At 35.0% G+C, this 18853-nt stretch overlaps 2 protein-coding genes across 9 annotated transcripts in view; one reads left to right on the top strand and one right to left on the bottom strand.

Annotated features, from left to right (window-relative positions):
• The window catches only part of LOC105669371 (uncharacterized), a 57238-nt gene that overhangs the window by 31472 nt on the left and 6913 nt on the right, over nucleotides 1-18853 (top strand). For 2 of the 3 annotated variants that reach the window (XM_012362277.2, XM_012362276.2), the window contains 3 exons: nucleotides 12690-12831; nucleotides 16283-16546; nucleotides 16823-18456. In XM_012362277.2, the coding sequence (XP_012217700.1) occupies nucleotides 12690-12831; nucleotides 16283-16546; nucleotides 16823-16947 (531 nt within the window). In that variant the 3' untranslated portion in view covers nucleotides 16948-18456. Of the gene's footprint in view, nucleotides 1-12689; nucleotides 12832-16282; nucleotides 16547-16822; nucleotides 18457-18853 lie in introns of those variants that run through there. The other variant, XM_012362278.2, reaches the window with a different exon arrangement.
• The window catches only part of LOC105669372 (uncharacterized), a 28514-nt gene that overhangs the window by 7527 nt on the left and 2134 nt on the right, over nucleotides 1-18853 (bottom strand). For 3 of the 6 annotated variants that reach the window (XR_010888708.1, XR_001100250.2, XM_067350235.1), the window contains exon 1: nucleotides 12684-12824. The exons of 2 other annotated variants lie outside the window; for them this stretch is intronic. The gene's annotated coding sequence lies outside the window, so the exon portion shown is untranslated. Of the gene's footprint in view, nucleotides 1-12683; nucleotides 12825-18853 lie in introns of those variants that run through there. One more of the 6 variants, XR_010888707.1, reaches the window with a different exon arrangement.

Raw genomic sequence — 18853 nt, 5'->3', positions numbered from 1 at the left:
AGAGGAAAATCTTCGAAGAACACTCTGGAGCCCGTACCCTAAGATAGTGCAATATTCGATACACCAAGTGCAATGTGTATGTCGCCTACCTGCTCCCCCCCCCCCCCAACCCTAATTAGATTAGAACCCTAGTTAGATCCTGGAATACTTGTGCACTACTTTAAGATCCATTATCTATATGACCTGCCACACTATATGTGTTGACAGTGTTCCCTATAAAGTATAAAGATATTTATTACAAACATTATTGTAATTATCTAGATAAAAATTTTTTACTTACGAACAATTTCTATATTTCATAGTATTTCATAGTACAATCATGATATTTCTAAAAAAATGCATACAAAAATATTTTTTGCACCAGGAACAACGTATTATAGCAGGTGCGCCACATGTGGAACAGCGTGGTATTTTTTATATATCTTTTCCGAAGAAACAAAAATCTACTGGATTTTCAAACTGTGTGTGATGGCCGTTCTTCGATGTAGCCACTTTTAAAACAGACATATTTGAAAAGATTATGGTGATAAGTACTCACAATATTTTTCCATATTCTAAACCCATAAACATCAAGGGATTGAATCATTCCTGTAATTTTGTTGGTATTGTTAAAATCCATATATGTTTATCTTTAGATGGCATAAACTCTTGTTTTCGGGACAATGTCCGATCCAAGAGTCTAATAATAACACACTGAAGCTTCCAGTTGCGGGTAAAAATACATTTGTAAAGATTGAAAGTGTATAATTAATTTTTCTGATTTCGATGCTGCGATAAAAACATTAGCAGGCCTTAAACAAAGTCTTTTCTACGCATCGTCCAAAACTGGCCTTTTTCAATATCATTATGTCACTCATTTACGCGTAATCACAATTGCATATATTTTATATCATGTTCACATCACTCATTTACGCGTAATTGCAATTGCATATATTTTTTATCACGTTCATATCACTCATTTACGTGTAATTGCAATTGCACATATTTTATATCACGTACAAATCATTTATTTACGCGAAAAAGATGTAAATAAGATGATGTGATATCAATTTACATTTGAAAAATAATATCATTAAATTACAATCAAAATTAATTACAAAATTAATTACAACATAATCTTTTCAAACATGCTTGGTTTAAAAGTTGCTACATTGAAGAACGGTTATCACAGTTTGAAAATCCAGTAGATTTTTATTTCTCCGGAAAAGATATACAAAATATACCACGCTGTTCCATATGTGACGCACCTGCTATAATACGTTGTTCCTTGTGCAAGGAATATTTCTGTGTGCAACAATTTTTTTAGAAACATTATGATTCTAAATACTATGAAATATAGGAATTATTCGTAAGTAAAAGATTTTTATAGATAATTACAATAATGTTTGTTATAAATATTCTTATATAATACATATTATTACTAATGTTTGTAATAAATATCTTAATACATTATAGAGAACACTGTCAACACATATGATGTGGTAGGTCATATGGATAATGGATCTTAAAGTAGTGCCACAAGTATTCCAGGATCTATCCTATCTATCTCATTAGGGCCGGAGGGGAGGGGGGTAACAGCATGAGGGGCAGTTTTTAGCAGGTAGGCGGCACATTGCACATTGCACTTGGTGTATGCCGAATCCTGCACTATCTTGCACACGGCCCCCAGGGTGTCTTTCGAAGATTTTCCCCTCCTTCGCAAAAAAAGCTCTTCTAGAGAGTATCATCACAGGGATGTTCTTAAGATGAAACTTTACATACATGTAGGAAGAGTCAATAGATGAATTTAGAAATTTTAGTTGCCACTCAAAAACGATTCTAAGGAAAGAAATCCCCTCTCATATGTAGAGCGGCTTTTTACTTTTCTCGATATATCTCGAAAATTATTCAAGATATGAAAAAATTTTATGGTAAGAACACCTCTATTTAACCACATTATTCAAATTTAAAAAAAATTATTTTTTTAAAGATTTTTGGAAAAATTTTCTTTAAAAAATATTTTTTTTTAATTTTATCAAGGTGGTTAAATAGAGGTATTCTTACTATAAAACTTTTGTATAAAACATTTTTTGAGTAGTATATCGTGAAAAACGAAAAGCCGCTCTACATATAAGGGGTAGTGTTACCCCTTAAAACCGTCTTTGGGCAGCAATTAAAGATTTCTAAATTTATCTATTGACCCCCCCCCCTCTCCCCTTATGTGTAAAGTTTCATAAAAATCAGAATTTTTGGGTTTACGAGGTTCTCTTGTTAGTCAAAAATTAAAATGTTAATGCTAGTATTACAAATCAATGGACCGAAGCGATGAGGGACTTATGAGGAGGAGAAGAATAAGTTAAGGAATGGGGAGAAAAATGGTAGGAGATGAGTGAAATAAGGAAAAGAGAAGAAAGATTTTAGATCAGAAGGGAGAAAGTAAGCTTAGAACAGGAAGATATTATATGATTCTGATAAAAAGTCGGTGTCACTCTGACTGTTTAACCTTCCGTAAATGGCTGCTGATAGCGCGTCTAATGTTTTGGCTCAAGAGCGTCCCTATATAATCTAAGGTTCCCCTAGGCTAGGATTGTACCTTTCATGAAATCGTTATTAACATTTATATAGGGACGCTCCTGAGTCAAAACATTAGACGCGCTATCAGCAGCTCGATCGTCGAGCCTCGAGCGATAATGGAGGGATAGGAGGCGTCGTCTCGGAAATCGGCTCGTAATGTGCATCTAATTCCGAGCAACGATTTAAATGACTATACTTTTCATGCCATAATTTTAATTTTGAATTTGAAAGTTATTGCTAACACTGAAAACTTCATGATTTCTTATTTGTTTAACTACATACATTTTTTCTAACTGCTGTAAAAACTAACGAACTGTTTGGCCTAGTAATATACGTGTTATTTTCCGAAAGTTTACTTCATATTTCTTTTCAGTCATAGCTGGAACTGATAACAAGTTACTTCTTAATTCGGGTACATATAATACATTCATTAACTTTACTAGTTTTATTTTATCGTGCAATTTAATATTAATTCATTTCCTATTCCATGAAATATTATATTTTCTTTTCCAGCTTATATTACTTATATGTATAACTACTTATACTACTTATAGTAGGGGAAGGTGGGGTAAGACGGACCCCCTAAGCGAAAATGGCTATATTTTTTATATTAATGATTATAATGATGAAATGATGAAATGATGAAATGAACTATAAGATTATAATGTTAAATTTTCAAAATTTGCAAAAGTTTGAATTATTATTAAGATTTTTAAAAACATAATTTTGGTCCGTTTTACCCCATGGGTGGGGTAAAATGGACCATCCCATGGGGTAAAACGGACCAAGCCGAGATAATATGGATCAAGAAATAATTTAACTGATTAACTCAAAATCAAAACTATATATTATTTATTAAATATTTTTGAATAAGAATAGAAATTAATTTAATATTAATCATTTTATTATACACACAAATCTTTAAAATAATTATAATCTTTATAATTTTTAACGTTTATATTAAATATAACATTAAATATAACATTTTAAAATAAAGCATGTAAATAAAATAAATAATTATTATAAAATCTGTTTTTATTTGGAGACATTATTTTCAAGAAATTTCAAGTTTCTTCTACTTTTAACAGTGCGTTTTTTATTTTTCATAGCTTTTTCCAGTAAAAAAAAATGAAATATAAAATATTTCTCAAATCAGAGCAAATATATAAGCAGAAAACTATAAGTAGAAAGTATAAGTAGAAAATATAAGTAGAACAAATATATAAATTGGTCCGTTTTACCCCATTTAAATTGGTCCATTTTACCCCACATAACAACATTAATATTATCTTATTTTTATTTACCTGTATCAAAATTATTTTTTAAATGTAACTGATGAAATATTACTTCTAAATAACCAGAAATATGGAACTTGTAAAAAAATTTAAAAATTTTAAGTTTTGCAATCTTAGTCACTTAAAATGTAATACTAAGAAATTAGATCACGAGATCTATTTGCAAGAATTTGACGTTTCTTTATAAATAACTTACGATAGTCTTATGATATAATGACGTAATTTTTAAACAGTTAAAAAGCATCAAAAAGGAAATTAATTTTATGTTTATCCAGCAGATAGAGGTACGTACTAATAAGATCTAGCAAATGGACTATTTTACCCCGCGGTCCGTCTTACCCCACCTTCCCCTACTTATATTACTTATATAACCGGTCTGTCAGATAAAATATCGAACGCATTTCTATTATTACACATATGTAACGTAGCACCGCTATCTAAATACCATTCGTTTTTCTCGGTCAAACAAATTAAAGCTGAGATCATGATTAAAAAATGATAAAGATTCTCTTCTTTTGTTTTTTCAGTTTGGTTAGTCTTACCTCCATCTTTTCTTTTCAAACGGTAACGATTTGCTAGATGTCCATATTTACCACAATTGAAGCAATTTTCTTCAAATTTCTTTCTGTCTTGATCCTTCTTAAGCTTGTATCAGACTACGCATTGAAGATTGAACATTGAAGATTAAAGATTGAAATTTAATTAATCGAAACAAAAAGAGCTAAAGGCTCTTTGTTTTGATTGGTCAAATTTCAATCTTTAATCTTCAATCTCAATCTTCAATGTATAGTCTAATACGGGCATTAATCGAACTTTTGCTTATATGTGCAGATGCTTCTTCGTTTGTGCGCGCTTTTCGGGAAATCAGCGCCGACGTCGAACCATCTTCCTTATTACCATACATACACGTTATTCTTGACGCCTTGCCTCCTCTTCTATTAGTTTTCTTTTGATAAAATCAACCGTTGATATTTGATCCCTTGATTCTATTGCCACACATAAATTTTCATAGTCCTCAGGCAAACTGCTTAATAACATAATTAATTGCAACTCGGATGGGATTTCTATTTCCGCATCTTCCAGTAAATTAACCTTTTCTTGAAAGTTATTTGTGTATTGCGACATTGATTTGAAAAGATTTTTTCTTAGGTTGTATAGTATCTAGTTGTCTACAGAGAACCTTCTAGTCTATTACCTTCTTTACTGGACTTTTAGAGCTATGAATTCTCACTAACTTATCCCATGTTTGTTCAGATGTTGTAGCTTTTCTTATGTGTTCTAATTCTGTCTTTGACACATTTAACGTAATGAGTGCGAGCACCTTTTCATCCTTGTTTATCCAATTCGATGCATTTGCTTTCACCTTAGGCTTCGCAATCTTGCCACTTGTATAGCCCTCATTATATACAAGTACACTTTTTATTTGTATTTTCCATGCTTTATAGTTTCCATCGGTTAACTTTTCGATGTGCTGTATGCTGCTATGCATTTTTCTATTTTCTTAGAACAAACGATCGGTGATTCTTGAATATATATGAGGATTATTCCTTTAGGATGCAGTTAAACAAACTGTACGTGTAATGCTTGAGCAAAATAAGTATATTTGAATCAAACTTATAAGATACTTTTACATATTTGCACGCGGTTTACTTTCTCTATATCCAACAACATAACCAGAGAGAAAAACAAAAGCGGATCTAGAGTCATAGAGAACATAAAACATAATAATGGAATGACATTATTCTTAACAGTGATTTTATTACTCGTTTTTACTATACCGTTTACTATATTTATTTTCCTTATTTTCCTTGTTCTAGACCCATAACCTATCAGATTTGCGCAGGTTTGGGAAAAACAACCCACACAATTTAATGTGTTAATTTACGTATTTATTATAACTTTAACTTAACCTCTCTTTGCTCGACTGCGGTCGTACTCGCACTAAACACATATATTAGGAAAAACAAAAAGATCACACAACAATCGGTAAAGAAACAGCTATCGATGAACACATAGAACTCAACAAACTAAACAAAACGGAACATATATTACGATATCTTTACAAATTCTAAGTATATTAAGAAAAAAAATGCAATATAAAGAAAAGATATTAACTAGCCGACGGATAAACGAGAACTCTCTGAGGCCGTTTGCTGTTCTCAGTTCTCAGATCGCGTTTTCGTTTAATACGTTTCTCGCATCGAGGATCTATTGTTTGTTAATTGTGTTGACCTGCCGGCTAATGTTTAAGAAAATGCTAATGTCTCGTTCGATCTATCTTACCTTAATACTTTGTAATTGTAATATTTTGTTTCTACATAACATTTTATTCCTATAATAATTTATCTTTAAAATATGCTTCTTACATGTTCAAGATATTATTTCTTTTAACAATTGTATGAAAAAGAAAAACTACATTTGCTTATTAAATTTCTAAATAATGCTATAAAAAATCATACGAAAATCTGTATAATCGCGTGAGATTTATTGAGAAAACCAATTTTTTACGTAAATACACATTTTTTTATTATTATATTGTATTCATTTTAAATATCAGAAGTATATGCTACCACCCGGTTGTGTAGGCGAATTCTGTGATTTTAATTTGCATCACAGATATTTTCTTGTAATGTATTTTCTTTTTTTCTTAAAATATATTTGATGTACCGTACATCTAGTTTCGAATATAGCGAAGATTCGTATTTGCAAGATAGATTTTTGAAATAGTTTTAGAAGTTATGCAAGATATTGTATCGTCTGCTAATGTTTAATCTATAAATACTATATTTGTGTGAAAATTTTTTTTCAACGCAGAATTTATACAAAATTATTTTTTACCTTCACATATTTTTTTTTCCAATTGTTAGGATTAGGATGGCGCAAATAAAATCTTACTCGGGATATGCAAGAATAATATCTTTAACTGTAGTAATAGAGAGCGTCGTCACCGTACACTTATTATGAAGCGCGGACTCACACAAGAGTATAAATAATAAAGGTTACATCATAGAGAAAAAGAAAACAAAAAATTGAGATCAGTCAGTAAAAACTTTTCCAACACTCCCGCTTTGATTTTATCGCCTTTATTTTCATTCTTCTTTGGTTTCCTGACTAGTAAACTGTTTCTTGAGAACTCCCAGTGCTTTTCGATGATATTGATGTTGTTGTCGAGGTAAGGGCTTCGTCAGAATGTCTGCGTGCTGCTCCTTTGATGCCACGTACTCGAGTGCGAAGTCTTTTTCCGCGTATCTTTCTCGTATGTAGTGGAACTGTACATCGATATGTTTCACCCTTTTGTGAAATACGGGATTTTTGATAAGGCTTATCGTGAAGCTGGCTTCACTCTGGTTGTCCATGAACAAAGTTGTCTGAATATCGCCGACGTTTAGCAGCTTCTTTAACAAGGCTTTTCACCCAGGCTATTTCTATGGCGGTCTGACATGCGGCCATGTATTCCGCGTCTGTGGTTGACAGTGCAACCACTTGCTGCCTTCGCGAGTTCCACGATATTGTACTGGATCCAAGTTTCAGCACATATCCCGTCGTTGATCGTCGCGTTTCCGGGTCCCCTGCGTAGTCCGCGTCGCTGTATGCGAGTAGCTTTGCGTTTTGGTCACACTTGAATTGAAGTCCGTGATTTATCGTGCCCTTGAGATATTTTAGTATTCTCTTGACAGCTTTCCAGTGTGTCGTTGAAGACTTTTCCAGGTACCGGCTGGCCTGATTCACTGCGAATGTGATATCGGGTCTCGTCGTCACCGACAAGTACATGAGGCTTCCGACAGCTTCACGATACGGCGCCGTCGTGATGGCGCCTTCGTCTCCCGCTTCCCCGAGTGAGTGTAGTTCCTGGTGTGGATCCGCGGGGATAGCAACGGAGTTTGCTTCCTCTACTCTAAATCGATCCAGGATTCTTTTTGCGTACGCTTCCTGATGCAGGAAGATCGATCCGTCGGGCTTTCGTTCGATATGTATACCTAGAAACAGATTTGCATCATTGTGCGTTAATTCAAATTCCGCCTCCAACTCGCTGAGAAGTTTATCTATCAGAGATCGATCCTGCGCCACGATCAGTCCGTCGTCTATGTAGATTGCCAGAATTAAGTTTTGGCTTCGGTTTCGGCTCGTGAATACGCACGGGTCTGCGCTCATTGCCTCTAGGTTGAACCCTCGTAGAAATTCGGTGAACCGTCGGTTCCAGCAATGGAAGGACTGTTTCAGCCCGTACAGGCTTCTCTTTAACTCGCAAACTTTTCCCGTTCCGTCGTCATACCCCTCCGGCTGCTGCATGTGAATCGTCTCCTCGATGTCGCCGTATAAGAAGGCGGTTTTCACGTCGAACTGCTTTATTTGCATCCGTTCACGTGAAGCAATGGCAAGGATAGCTCGGATCGAGTCGAATCGAACCACTGGGCTGTGAGTCTCTTGATAATCTATCCCTTCTCACTGCCTGAATCCGCGTGCGACTAGTCTCGCTTTGTGGCGCTTTACGTTGCCGTTGGCATTTCGCTTTAGTTTGTAGGTCCACTTGCAGTCTATTATTCTCGAGTCCTGAGGTGCTTCCACGAGCTTCCATACTTTATTTTTCGTGAGTGAATCGTGCTCTTCGTCCATCGCTCTCTTCCACTGCTCCGATTCTTCGCTCTGGACCGCTTCTCTGTAAGAGAGAGGTTCTTGGCCCTCAGCCAGGAACAGATCATCGAGGTCCCGAAATCGATACCTCCAGGGAAGTTTTAGCGTTCTTCTGTCTCGGAGTTGGTAACCATCGTTCTGCGGTTGGTCTTCTCCATTGTTAGCGTTTATTTCTCCCTCTGCGTTTTCAGGCGCGGCCTCGACTTCTGATACGTCCGGTCTAGCCGCTTCTCCGTTCGCTGGCGGTTCGTTCTCAGGTTCATCGTCGTCGCTGTCCGAATCTACTTGTTCGCTCGGATTGTGTTCTTCGCCAAGCCATACCTCGTCGTCTTTACGCTCTCTCGGTGCAATTATTGGGTCGACTTTTCTTGAGAATACGACGTCTCTTGCCGTCTCGATTCTTCTATCATCGGGAAACCATACGCGATATTCTTTTGTTTCGTTACCATAACCGAGAAAATATCCCTTTCTTGCCTTTGCATCGAGTGCTCGACGTTTTTCTTTCGGTACATGAACGAAAATCTCTTCGCCGAAGATGTGCAAATCCTTTATTTCTGGTTTTCGTTGAAACCAGAGCTCCGACGGTGTGGCCCCCTTGACGCTGCTCATTCCAGTGCGATTTAGTGTGCTGACGGCTGTATTGATTGCTTCCGCCCAAAAATCTGCGGTGAATCCTCCGCCAAGCATCAGTGTCCGTGCCGCTTTCTTCAGAGTGCGATTGTCTCTTTCTGCACAGCCGTTCTGTTCCGGCGTGTATGCTACCGTTCGCTGATCACTTATCCCGAGATTATTTGTTAACTTTTTGATTTCGCTGTTAACAAATTCGAGTCCATTGTCAGTGCGCAGAACTCTCACTTCTTTCGGGCATTGTTTCTCAGCCCTTTTAAGGAAGTTTCTGATGCAGTCCGTCGTTTCCGCCTTGCTTCCAATAAAGTGCACCTCGCGATAGTGCGAGTAGTCGTCCTTCAGCAAAAGATAATATCTTGAGCCTCCGAGGGATTTAGTTGGCATAGGGCCGCAGAGATCCGCGTGTATGATTTCGCCGATGCTCTTCGTCTTCGAGTTACTCTTTGGGAAGGGGAGTCGATGCATTTTGCCCATGGTGCATGCTTCACAAAATGAATTTTTCTCGCCTTTTACTGGTATTTGGAACCTGTTGAGGATCTGCCTTACATGCTGAAAGTTTTGATGCGCCAATTTCTCGTGCCATACCTGCAGCGTGTTCGTCGACGCTGTATACGCCCGTGGCATATCCTGTCTCCATTTCTTCAGCTCGACGATCTCAAACTGCATTATATACAGTTTCCCTCGACGTACACCCGTAGCGATTGTGCGTCCGTCTTTGAGCAGTTTGCACGTCTCATTTGTTGACTGCATCTCGAGGCCTTTGTCCATTGCCGCGCCTACTGAAAATAGATTATATTTAATTTTTGGTACATATAACACGTCGACAAGGTGATTCTCGTTCTAATTTTCTCCGTCGAACATGGTGACGTTGATGCAGCCCTTTCCGTGAGCCTCGATACAGCCTCCATCTCCTATGCGCACCAACGTCAGATAGTCGAAAGCTTCGTATGTAATATACCAGTCTCTTCGTTGGCACATATGATCGCTGACTCCGGAGTCTAGAACCCATCCTGCGTCTTCGACACGTCTCAGAGTCTTTGACGTGTGAGCCTCACTTACCAGTCCCTCGCCGTGCAGTTTCTTCTTCGCTGTCTTGTCGCCTGTCTTTCTTCCTTGATCGTCGTCTCCTTTTCTTTGCGGGCATTCTCTGGCCCAATGTCCGGATTTTCCGCATACGAAGCATTTCCCGGACTTTGACGTATCTCTCGACGCACCGCCTCTGTCTCGCTTCGCCTTTCCACGCTTCGCGTCGGACGTGACAGCGTTTCCATTTTTGTCCTCTTGCGCCGAGTGCCTCGATTCCTCCATTACAAGTCTCGCCTTTAGGTTATCCAGTGTGCGCTCTCCCGCTGGCACTGATTCCCATGCGCTGACAAAGTGTCGATAGTTGGTGGGCAAGGTCATAAGAATTTTTGTAATTATCATCGAATCTGCGATTTTCTCACCTTCTCAGCATTAGTCTGTGCGCTATGTCTTCCAGCTTGGCGATGTGCGTTGCGATGTCGTCCGAACTCTTCTTTGTTGCATTGTACCAGTGCTGCTGCATGTGCACGCTCGCTTCAGATTTTTGTTCGTATATCGCCGTGAGTTTCAGCCACATTTCCGCCGCCGTCGTATAGTTTATTATGTGGAGCGTCGGCTGATCTCCTACTGTCGTTACAATCACCTTTTGTGCCGTTGCATCGGCTTTGATCCATGCCGCAAGATTCTTCGCGTACGCATTGCGTGTAGCCTCGCTCGCCGCGTCATCCGGTTCCCGCGGTTTCTCGTCCGTTCCCAACGTGACGTTTAACGCACCGCATGAATTTAGGATCATTCTAATCTGGAATTTCCAGATGCCCCAGTTCTCGATATTCTTGAGCTTCACTACTCTTGTAAGCTCGCTTTCCATTTTTTTTGCGCTCGGTTATATTTTCCACTATTGCACAAGGCGGGGAGATAACCTCAAAAGTTAGCGTCTTAAATATCTTCACTTCGACGAGTCACTATTCCCGAGAAAAATATATCTCGCGTAATTTGCCTGGGCCCATAACCTGTTAGGATTAGGATGGCGCAAATAATAAAATCTTACTCGGGATATGCAAGAATAATATCTTTAATTGTAGTAATAGAGAGCGTCGTCACCGTACACTTATTATGAAGCGCGGACTCACACAAGAGTATAAATAATAAAGGTTACATCATAGAGAAAAAGAAAACAAAAAAATTGAGATCAATCGGTAAAAACAACTTTTCCAACACCAATAATTTGGAAATATGGATGTTTATTATAGGTATTTTTTTATGATAAAAAAGTGATACATATTTATAGATTCTCATTTTCTAATAAATTTGAAGTCAACTTTTAAGAGAATTTTGATTAAAAATTTGAAAATTAAGAAACTTTGATTAAGAAAATTTTATTGAGGAAACATTAATATGAAATAGCAAAAAACGCACTTTGAAGGAAGTTTCCTAATCGAGTTTCTTAATCAGTATTAAGATTCTCGTGGCAATCATTCTTTATACACTGAGAAAAAATGTTCCGTTTGATTCAACAAACCGTCTGTTTGATTTTGGTTGAAACAGACAGATTCTGGTTAAATTTACCAGAATTTCTATTAATATAACAAGATTCTCGTTAAATCAACCAAAATCTAGTAGATTCAATAATCTGTTGGTTACGAGCTCGTTGAATCGAGTATATAAGATGATTTTTTGCTTCTCACGTGAGAATATGATTTCAAAAAAATCTTGAACTTTGAATCATTTCGAATATCTGTCTAATTATGTGAAATTATTGCGACAGTGTCAAATACATTTATCGTTTGCTGCCTTTTAGAAAAAGGGTGGCATTATTATTTTGATGCAGACAAGAATGTGCTCAGTTTTTTGTGCCCAGCTTTGCTCTTTCAAGCTTCTACAATGTAAACAGTTTTATCATGTACATAGAACACTTTACGTGTCGGTGCATGAATCATGAATGAGCATAAAGCATCGTTGTGATTGTGTATATACTTTATTCTTATTCGCTTGACGTGCGTTGTTACGACTGGTATTATTATTTCAAGGTCGGATGTACATGACAGTTATGCAGTTTACGGAAGTGTGTTTTGTATTCTTGTGGGATTAAATTTATGATTTAAAAATGGACCATGAAATTTGAAATTTAATGTTTGAAATTTAAACTTTGAAATTTAAACTTTGAAATTTAAAAATAAACTAAAGAACTGATTTTTTCATATTTTTCTTTATATACTGCTTTATATTATATATCGAATCAAATATCTCAATGATGATCTTCATTGAATCTAAGGAAACATTTTGTTGACATTAATTATTTTTAAGAAATATTTTTTGATCAGTTAATGAACTTTTCTACTTGTATCATATTAAAAAAAATGGATCGTCAGATCCATCGTAAATTTCTAGAAACAGTTTATTTTTTAGCAAGAAATAGTAAAACTCTTTCATAGAACCGATTATAACGAGTACATACATATATCTTGGCATAAGAGCTGAGTTCGCAATGGAACGATAAATGGCTTAGATTTCTGATGCTGAATAAGAATGGTTTATAACACGACTAAAACGTACGATTAGGTGAAGCTGCGCAAAGTGCTGCTTGATGAAGGCAGTGGCTCCTCGTGGCGTCGGATTCTCACTGCGGCGGGAGATTGTCACGCCATTTCCGGCTATGCGTCGCGCAAAGGATATCGAAGAAAACGTCTTATACGGGTAAAAGGTATCATTTGCCCTTTATATCTTGCTCTTGTTATAACAAATTCAATTAACTTCTTGGCTAATCCTTGCGCACACAAATTTCAACTAACTTTCCCTTCGCAAATAATTCTGCAAAATAATTCTTGAAGCTCTGAAAGTAATTTTGCGGCACGTAGAAATTGATAGAACATTTTAGAAGTTGATAGCGAGCTTAATTGAATCAATAGCGTATTTTGGTTATATTGATATTAGATGTTGTATATCGTCGCAATAGTGTTTCGCAATAGTTTGAAAACTATTAATACTTTAAAAACAATTAAATAAATCTGATCTCGCCGCAGTAATGTAAAATATGAAGCGCTACGTTTATTATTTCTTCTAGCAGTCTTTTGACAGTTGTAGGAAATTCTTATATAGTTTTAATATATACTGCTCAAAAAAATTATGGCATAGAAAAATTTTGGGCAAAAATTGGTCAACTTTGACTGACGATAACTCCGCGAAAAATTATCGTAGGATCATGATTTTTTTGTTTTTAATTAAAGCCTAAAATCTCTACTGTAAGATACTATGGCTCGATTTTAAGTTTAATACACCCCTACCATTGTAACCCCTTAAATCTGAGATATGTGTCATATTGAAAATTGCAAAGTTTGACGGAATGCACGGACTTGCTAAAATTTTTTTGGAGTGTAGGTTTACACACACACACACACACACACACACACACACACACGCGCGCGCGCGCGCGCACACACCGGTGAGCAAAATCCGACCAGCAACCTTGCCGTGGTGCACATCCGGTAATGGTAATGCCGGTGGTACATGTAAAAAATGCAAGGGTTACTTTAAAGTGCTGTAACTTTGCGAAAAAAAAATTGTAGCATTGTAAAATTGCTTTTTTTTTTTTTAATTAAAGAAGGAGATTCGAGCTTTATGCCGCTGTAAACGGCATTCCCCAAAAAAATTTTAGCAAGTCCGTGCATTCCGTTAAACTTTGCAATTTTCAATATGACAAACATGCCCTCAGATTTAAAGAGTTACAGCTATTGTAACTCCTTACAATAGCTGTAAGGAGTTGTATTAAACTTAAAATCAAGCCACAGTATCTTAAAGTAAAGATTTCAGGCTTTAATTAAAAAAAAAATCATGTTCCTACGATGATTTTTCGCAGAGTTATCGTCAGTCAAAGTTAGCCAATTTTTGTGAGCAGTGTATTTAATGCATTTCACTTTCTCTCTCTCCCTATCTTCCCCCTTTCTTCCCCCCCCCCCCACCTCTCTCTCTCGCTCTTTACCGGCTTATAAAAATAGTTAAATAAATCTTTAATCTAGTTTTTATATATCGCATAAAATATGAAATAATAGCTATTTTCATTGTTTTCTTCAGAGTTTTTCAGTAGTTTTTAATAATTGTCATATAATTCCAATTATTCTGACATTTTTGAAAAAGTTTCTAAAGATATAGTTAAATATCATATTTTTAATCTCGAAACTTATATCACATTATTTAAAGTTCAAGATGTTCGCTATTTTCATCGTTTTCTTCTGAATTTTTTGGCAGTTCTCAGCAGTTCTAACGTAGCTCCATTCGATTTAATTAATTTTCAACAGAATTCTCGGCACATATAAGGATTGACTACATTTTCAATTTTTAAGTCTGCACATCACATTTTGTAAAATACAAAGTGTTGGGTTATATCCATCGTTTCCTTCAAAGTTTTTTAATAAGTTTTTGGCAATAAAATTTGTAATTATCTTATTTGCAACATATTTAAATACATACAATAATTAGTTATTTCCTTCATTTCTGCTTGTTTCCAAGCTTTCTCGGTAATTTGAATAAAAACAGAATTAACTGGAAATTTTCCTCGGAAATTGAAAAAAATGTACTATTAATTTTGCAATAAATGTTGAGAATAAATTAAATAATATAAGAAATGTTAAAATATTGTTCTCGTTCTTGTTAAACGCAAATTGCACGTATAATAATTATAATGTGTTGAAGACTATACTTTATTTTTTAAGTAAATAACTGCATAACGCTGTTTCCTTATGATCGATCTTACGTGCGCTGTTTCTTGCAATATAAAGCGTGAAATGTAATTAAAATGCTACGAAATGTAAGTAATGAGTTAAATTATCGGGTTATGTAATGTAGTTATGAGTTTACGTGACAAATGCATAAAGCTGGAAACAATATTAGATCAAATTAGATATAACATCTTTCAGTGTGCATTTATCATAAGTTTTAAAGCAGCTTACACATGAGATATGGCGATATGTTATTTATATAAATGCTAGTATGATATTGAAATTAAGTATCGGTTAGATAAATAAAGAAATTTTTAGTTATGTAATATTATCGTGATTGTGTATTAAAAAATCCAAAGCTATATTTTTATTGATTTATTTTATATATGTTCATTTTCATGTGAATTTATTTTTTAATCTTATAATTAATTTTTTATATTTATTTCAAATCTAATAAATTATTATTTATTAATCTGTACAATGTTAATTGCAACTACTCTTTCTCTACTTTTTCTTATTTCTATTGCTGCTATATGTTGTTAACGCGTGAAGTGCCTACCGAATTTTATATATCTCTTATTGTGTACACTACAGTGTAATTTTTATTTTATCAATCATATAATGATGAAAATTTGCTTAATATGATTAAACTATATCATTACGAAGAATGCGTTTATCTCTTATGGAGGTCACCGATGGTCACCTAGGCATAGTAGCGATGACACCTAAATGCAGCCGTGGCTAACACGCACACGATTGAGAATCGCATACATGTGCTGCGTAGAGAAAATGTACAACTTTTCGGTAGGAATTGTACAAAAATTGTACAAAAAAAACTTATGACATTTTGTAAAAATTGCGATGGACAAGCCTCACTTTTGTTTACCGTGCTTCAAAAAAGTTTATTATAATATTTGATTCTATTTCAATATTATACGTATCAATAAAAACAAAAATTATTACATGTTGAATAGCGCACTTTTACTTTAGTACCTCTATTATCTATATTACTTAAAATTTTTATTTGATGGTGTTTATTTGTGACAAGCATTTTAAACAATTTGATAGTGTCTTCATCAATGACCATTAAGATCATTGGCTACTGAAAAGTTGTCTTTTCTGGCACTTGTGTGCCAGTCACGGATGACCATTATGGCAGTCAGCGTATTTATAATCACTTATCTAATCTACTAATCTATCTAATCTACTAATCTATTTAATTAATTTGCCTAATTTCAAGATCTAAAAAATATTGCAAATACAATATATTAAAATAATTAATTGATTGGAACAAAAACCTAATAACAGTCTGATATTTTATTGAAGATTTTGGGTAATAGCAATGCATGCGTGCATGCGTTGAAAAGTTATTGAAACGCGATTAAAAAAAAGTTGTTTATAGAAGACCGAACACAAAAAGGATTGGGCGTTTATTTACAGTACTGAGGATGTTGACGCCAAGACGAGCGGGGCCGGTGGGTCCCGAGGAACTCGGAGATGGGTCTGATGACAAAGGCGCGAGCAACGCAACAAGCGGCTCGGTCACCCCAGGCGGATCCTACGAGCATGGTGATAATTCGAAGGAATTTTTGTCAACCGGTAGAACTGGCAGGAGAAATGCATTACCAGACATCCTTGGTCGACACGCCGAGACCGGTCTTTCCGATCTGTCGGATAGGTTCGAAGAATTGTCCACCCACACAGGTGTGAATTTATGTTCAATCTTACTCTTGCTATTATTTCGATTTGAAACAAGGAAATTGTAACAATTATAATAACAATAACGTTTAATAAGTAAAATAGTAAAAATAACAATTAGTAAATAAAATATTGTTTTGCCTTAAATTTTTGGTACAGATATACATTTGCAAAAATTTTACAAAATAATTTGTTTTGCAAGATGCTATCGTAATTTTTGTTATTATTGCTGCAAAAAGTTATACTTTTTTAAACATTGCGATGACACTCAACTTCTTCAAGGATACTGGCACATACAGGATGTTCACCAACGGCGGACTGGGGGATTTTCTCCGAACGGATATAAAATTGAAAAAAATGATACTTTCCCTAAATCGACCCCAAGGATTAAAAAAAAATATTTTTGAATTTCTTTGATTCTCTCTTAAGAGATTTTCTCGGGAAAAAGTTTGTTTTTTGACATTTTCTTATGGGAAGGATATGTTTTAACTTTATATTCGTAAATAACACCAAAAATAAGATTTTTTAATTTTGAATTTTTTTAATTTTAAAAAATTTTTTAATTAGAGGTTTCATCAACCTGTTTAAAACTTGTGGAAAGACTCGTAACATTTTGCGCGCACAATTAATAATCTTAATCAATAAAACTAAAAACAAGAACAACAAACACAAGTTAACCATAAGAAAATGTTCCTCCCAGTAAATATGTCAAAAAGCAAATTCTTTCTTCACAAAAATCCCCGAGGGGCGATTGGAAAAATTCAAAAATATATATTTTTTTTATATTTTTGAGGTCGAGATAAGGGGGGGATCCCAATCAACGGGATTCAAAAATCGAAATTCCAATTTTCACATGAGTCGACAGTTTAGCATTTCGAAAATATGTTCTCATAGCTTTAAGGATGTTTAGTACCTATTTTTGAAATATTAGGAATTTAACAAAAATTTTACAGATTGTTTTTACATATGTTCGGAGACTTATGATAAAATCCGGAGTTGATTCACTGAAGTAATCAAAAGTTATAAGGATTTTAATTTGCAACGAATCCGTGACTTTATGGAAAACGTGTAACCGTGTTTATTTAACTGGCTAAAATGGATAGAAAACAACTTTTTTTGTTGAAGAAGTTTCTTTTTATACATTTTTATGGTCACTATTTTTCCTTTAAGGGCCTACTTTTGGCATTGTGGATAAACACAACTAACCTCTATCCGCACGTCAAGCATAATTCAAAAAATTCGAAAATTCTTAGAAAAAAAACAACAGAAATTTAAAAGTACATTTCTGCACTCTATTTATGAATAAATGATAAGATTCTGTGCAATCTTTATTACTCAAACTATATGAGAAGAGCATATATTCGTTAAAATCAAATTTCAGCAACTTTTTGCTACGATTATACGTACGAAACATCCTTAAGTCGGAACTCGAACATTAAATGGAGCTACAGCCGATTAGAATGTAGCGCGTTACGCTGTGATAGGTATCTTTACTGAAAACTAAACGCGTCTCTTTCAAAATCACTTTTTTCAAATTGGCGTGCAACATAACTCAAAAAATATTTAACCGACCCATTTCTACTGATGCACACATTTACATAAATATTTTCTTCAGGTAATAAACTTCCAAAAATAATAAAATTGTTTAATTTAATTTGTTTAATTGTATAATAAAATGACGAAATTTTCGTGAAAATTGATACCTTTTTTTCAAACTGCCACCATTTTATTAATTTTGCACTTTTTTCTTCGAATCAAGGTTCATTACCTGCGCAATTTCTTAAAAAAAAAAATCTTTGTTTTTTTATTTCAAATAAGTAGAACAGCCACTATGCTGCACATCGCGCAGCAACTTTTGAAACAGAAAACCTCACAATTGTTTAAATAATTTTTTCAATAAATTTTTTTTTTGGCTATTTAATGGTTTTTTTTTTGTTGATAAGTATATAAAAATACTCTCAAAATTGAAATTAGTTCCAATGCATAGTTCTCGAAAAAAATTGTTACAAAGTTACATATGAATTTGCACTCGTGCGAACTCCGACGCGAAAGCGCCATCATTTCGATGGTACTAAAAATGAAATGACATTATCGGCGTAGTCTACGCCGCGTAGGTCCGTGTGTACGCATTTGTTTGTAGTGGTAACTCACTACACTTACGTGTGGTCTGTGTACGTGTGTCATCGAAAGTTTGTAAACAAACGATGCTTGCGCTTGTTTCCTCGACTGAAATTTTGTCGCAAGGCTGCAATATAATGTCCGAGAAAACATAGGCGTATACAAGGTGTCAAATAAATATAAACTAAATATGAC

This window comes from Linepithema humile, chromosome 2, assembly GCF_040581485.1.
Source record: "Linepithema humile isolate Giens D197 chromosome 2, Lhum_UNIL_v1.0, whole genome shotgun sequence".
Lineage (NCBI taxonomy): Eukaryota > Metazoa > Arthropoda > Insecta > Hymenoptera > Formicidae > Linepithema > Linepithema humile.
Note: the sequence above shows the minus strand (reverse complement) of the source record. Positions and strands in the feature narration are given on the sequence as shown.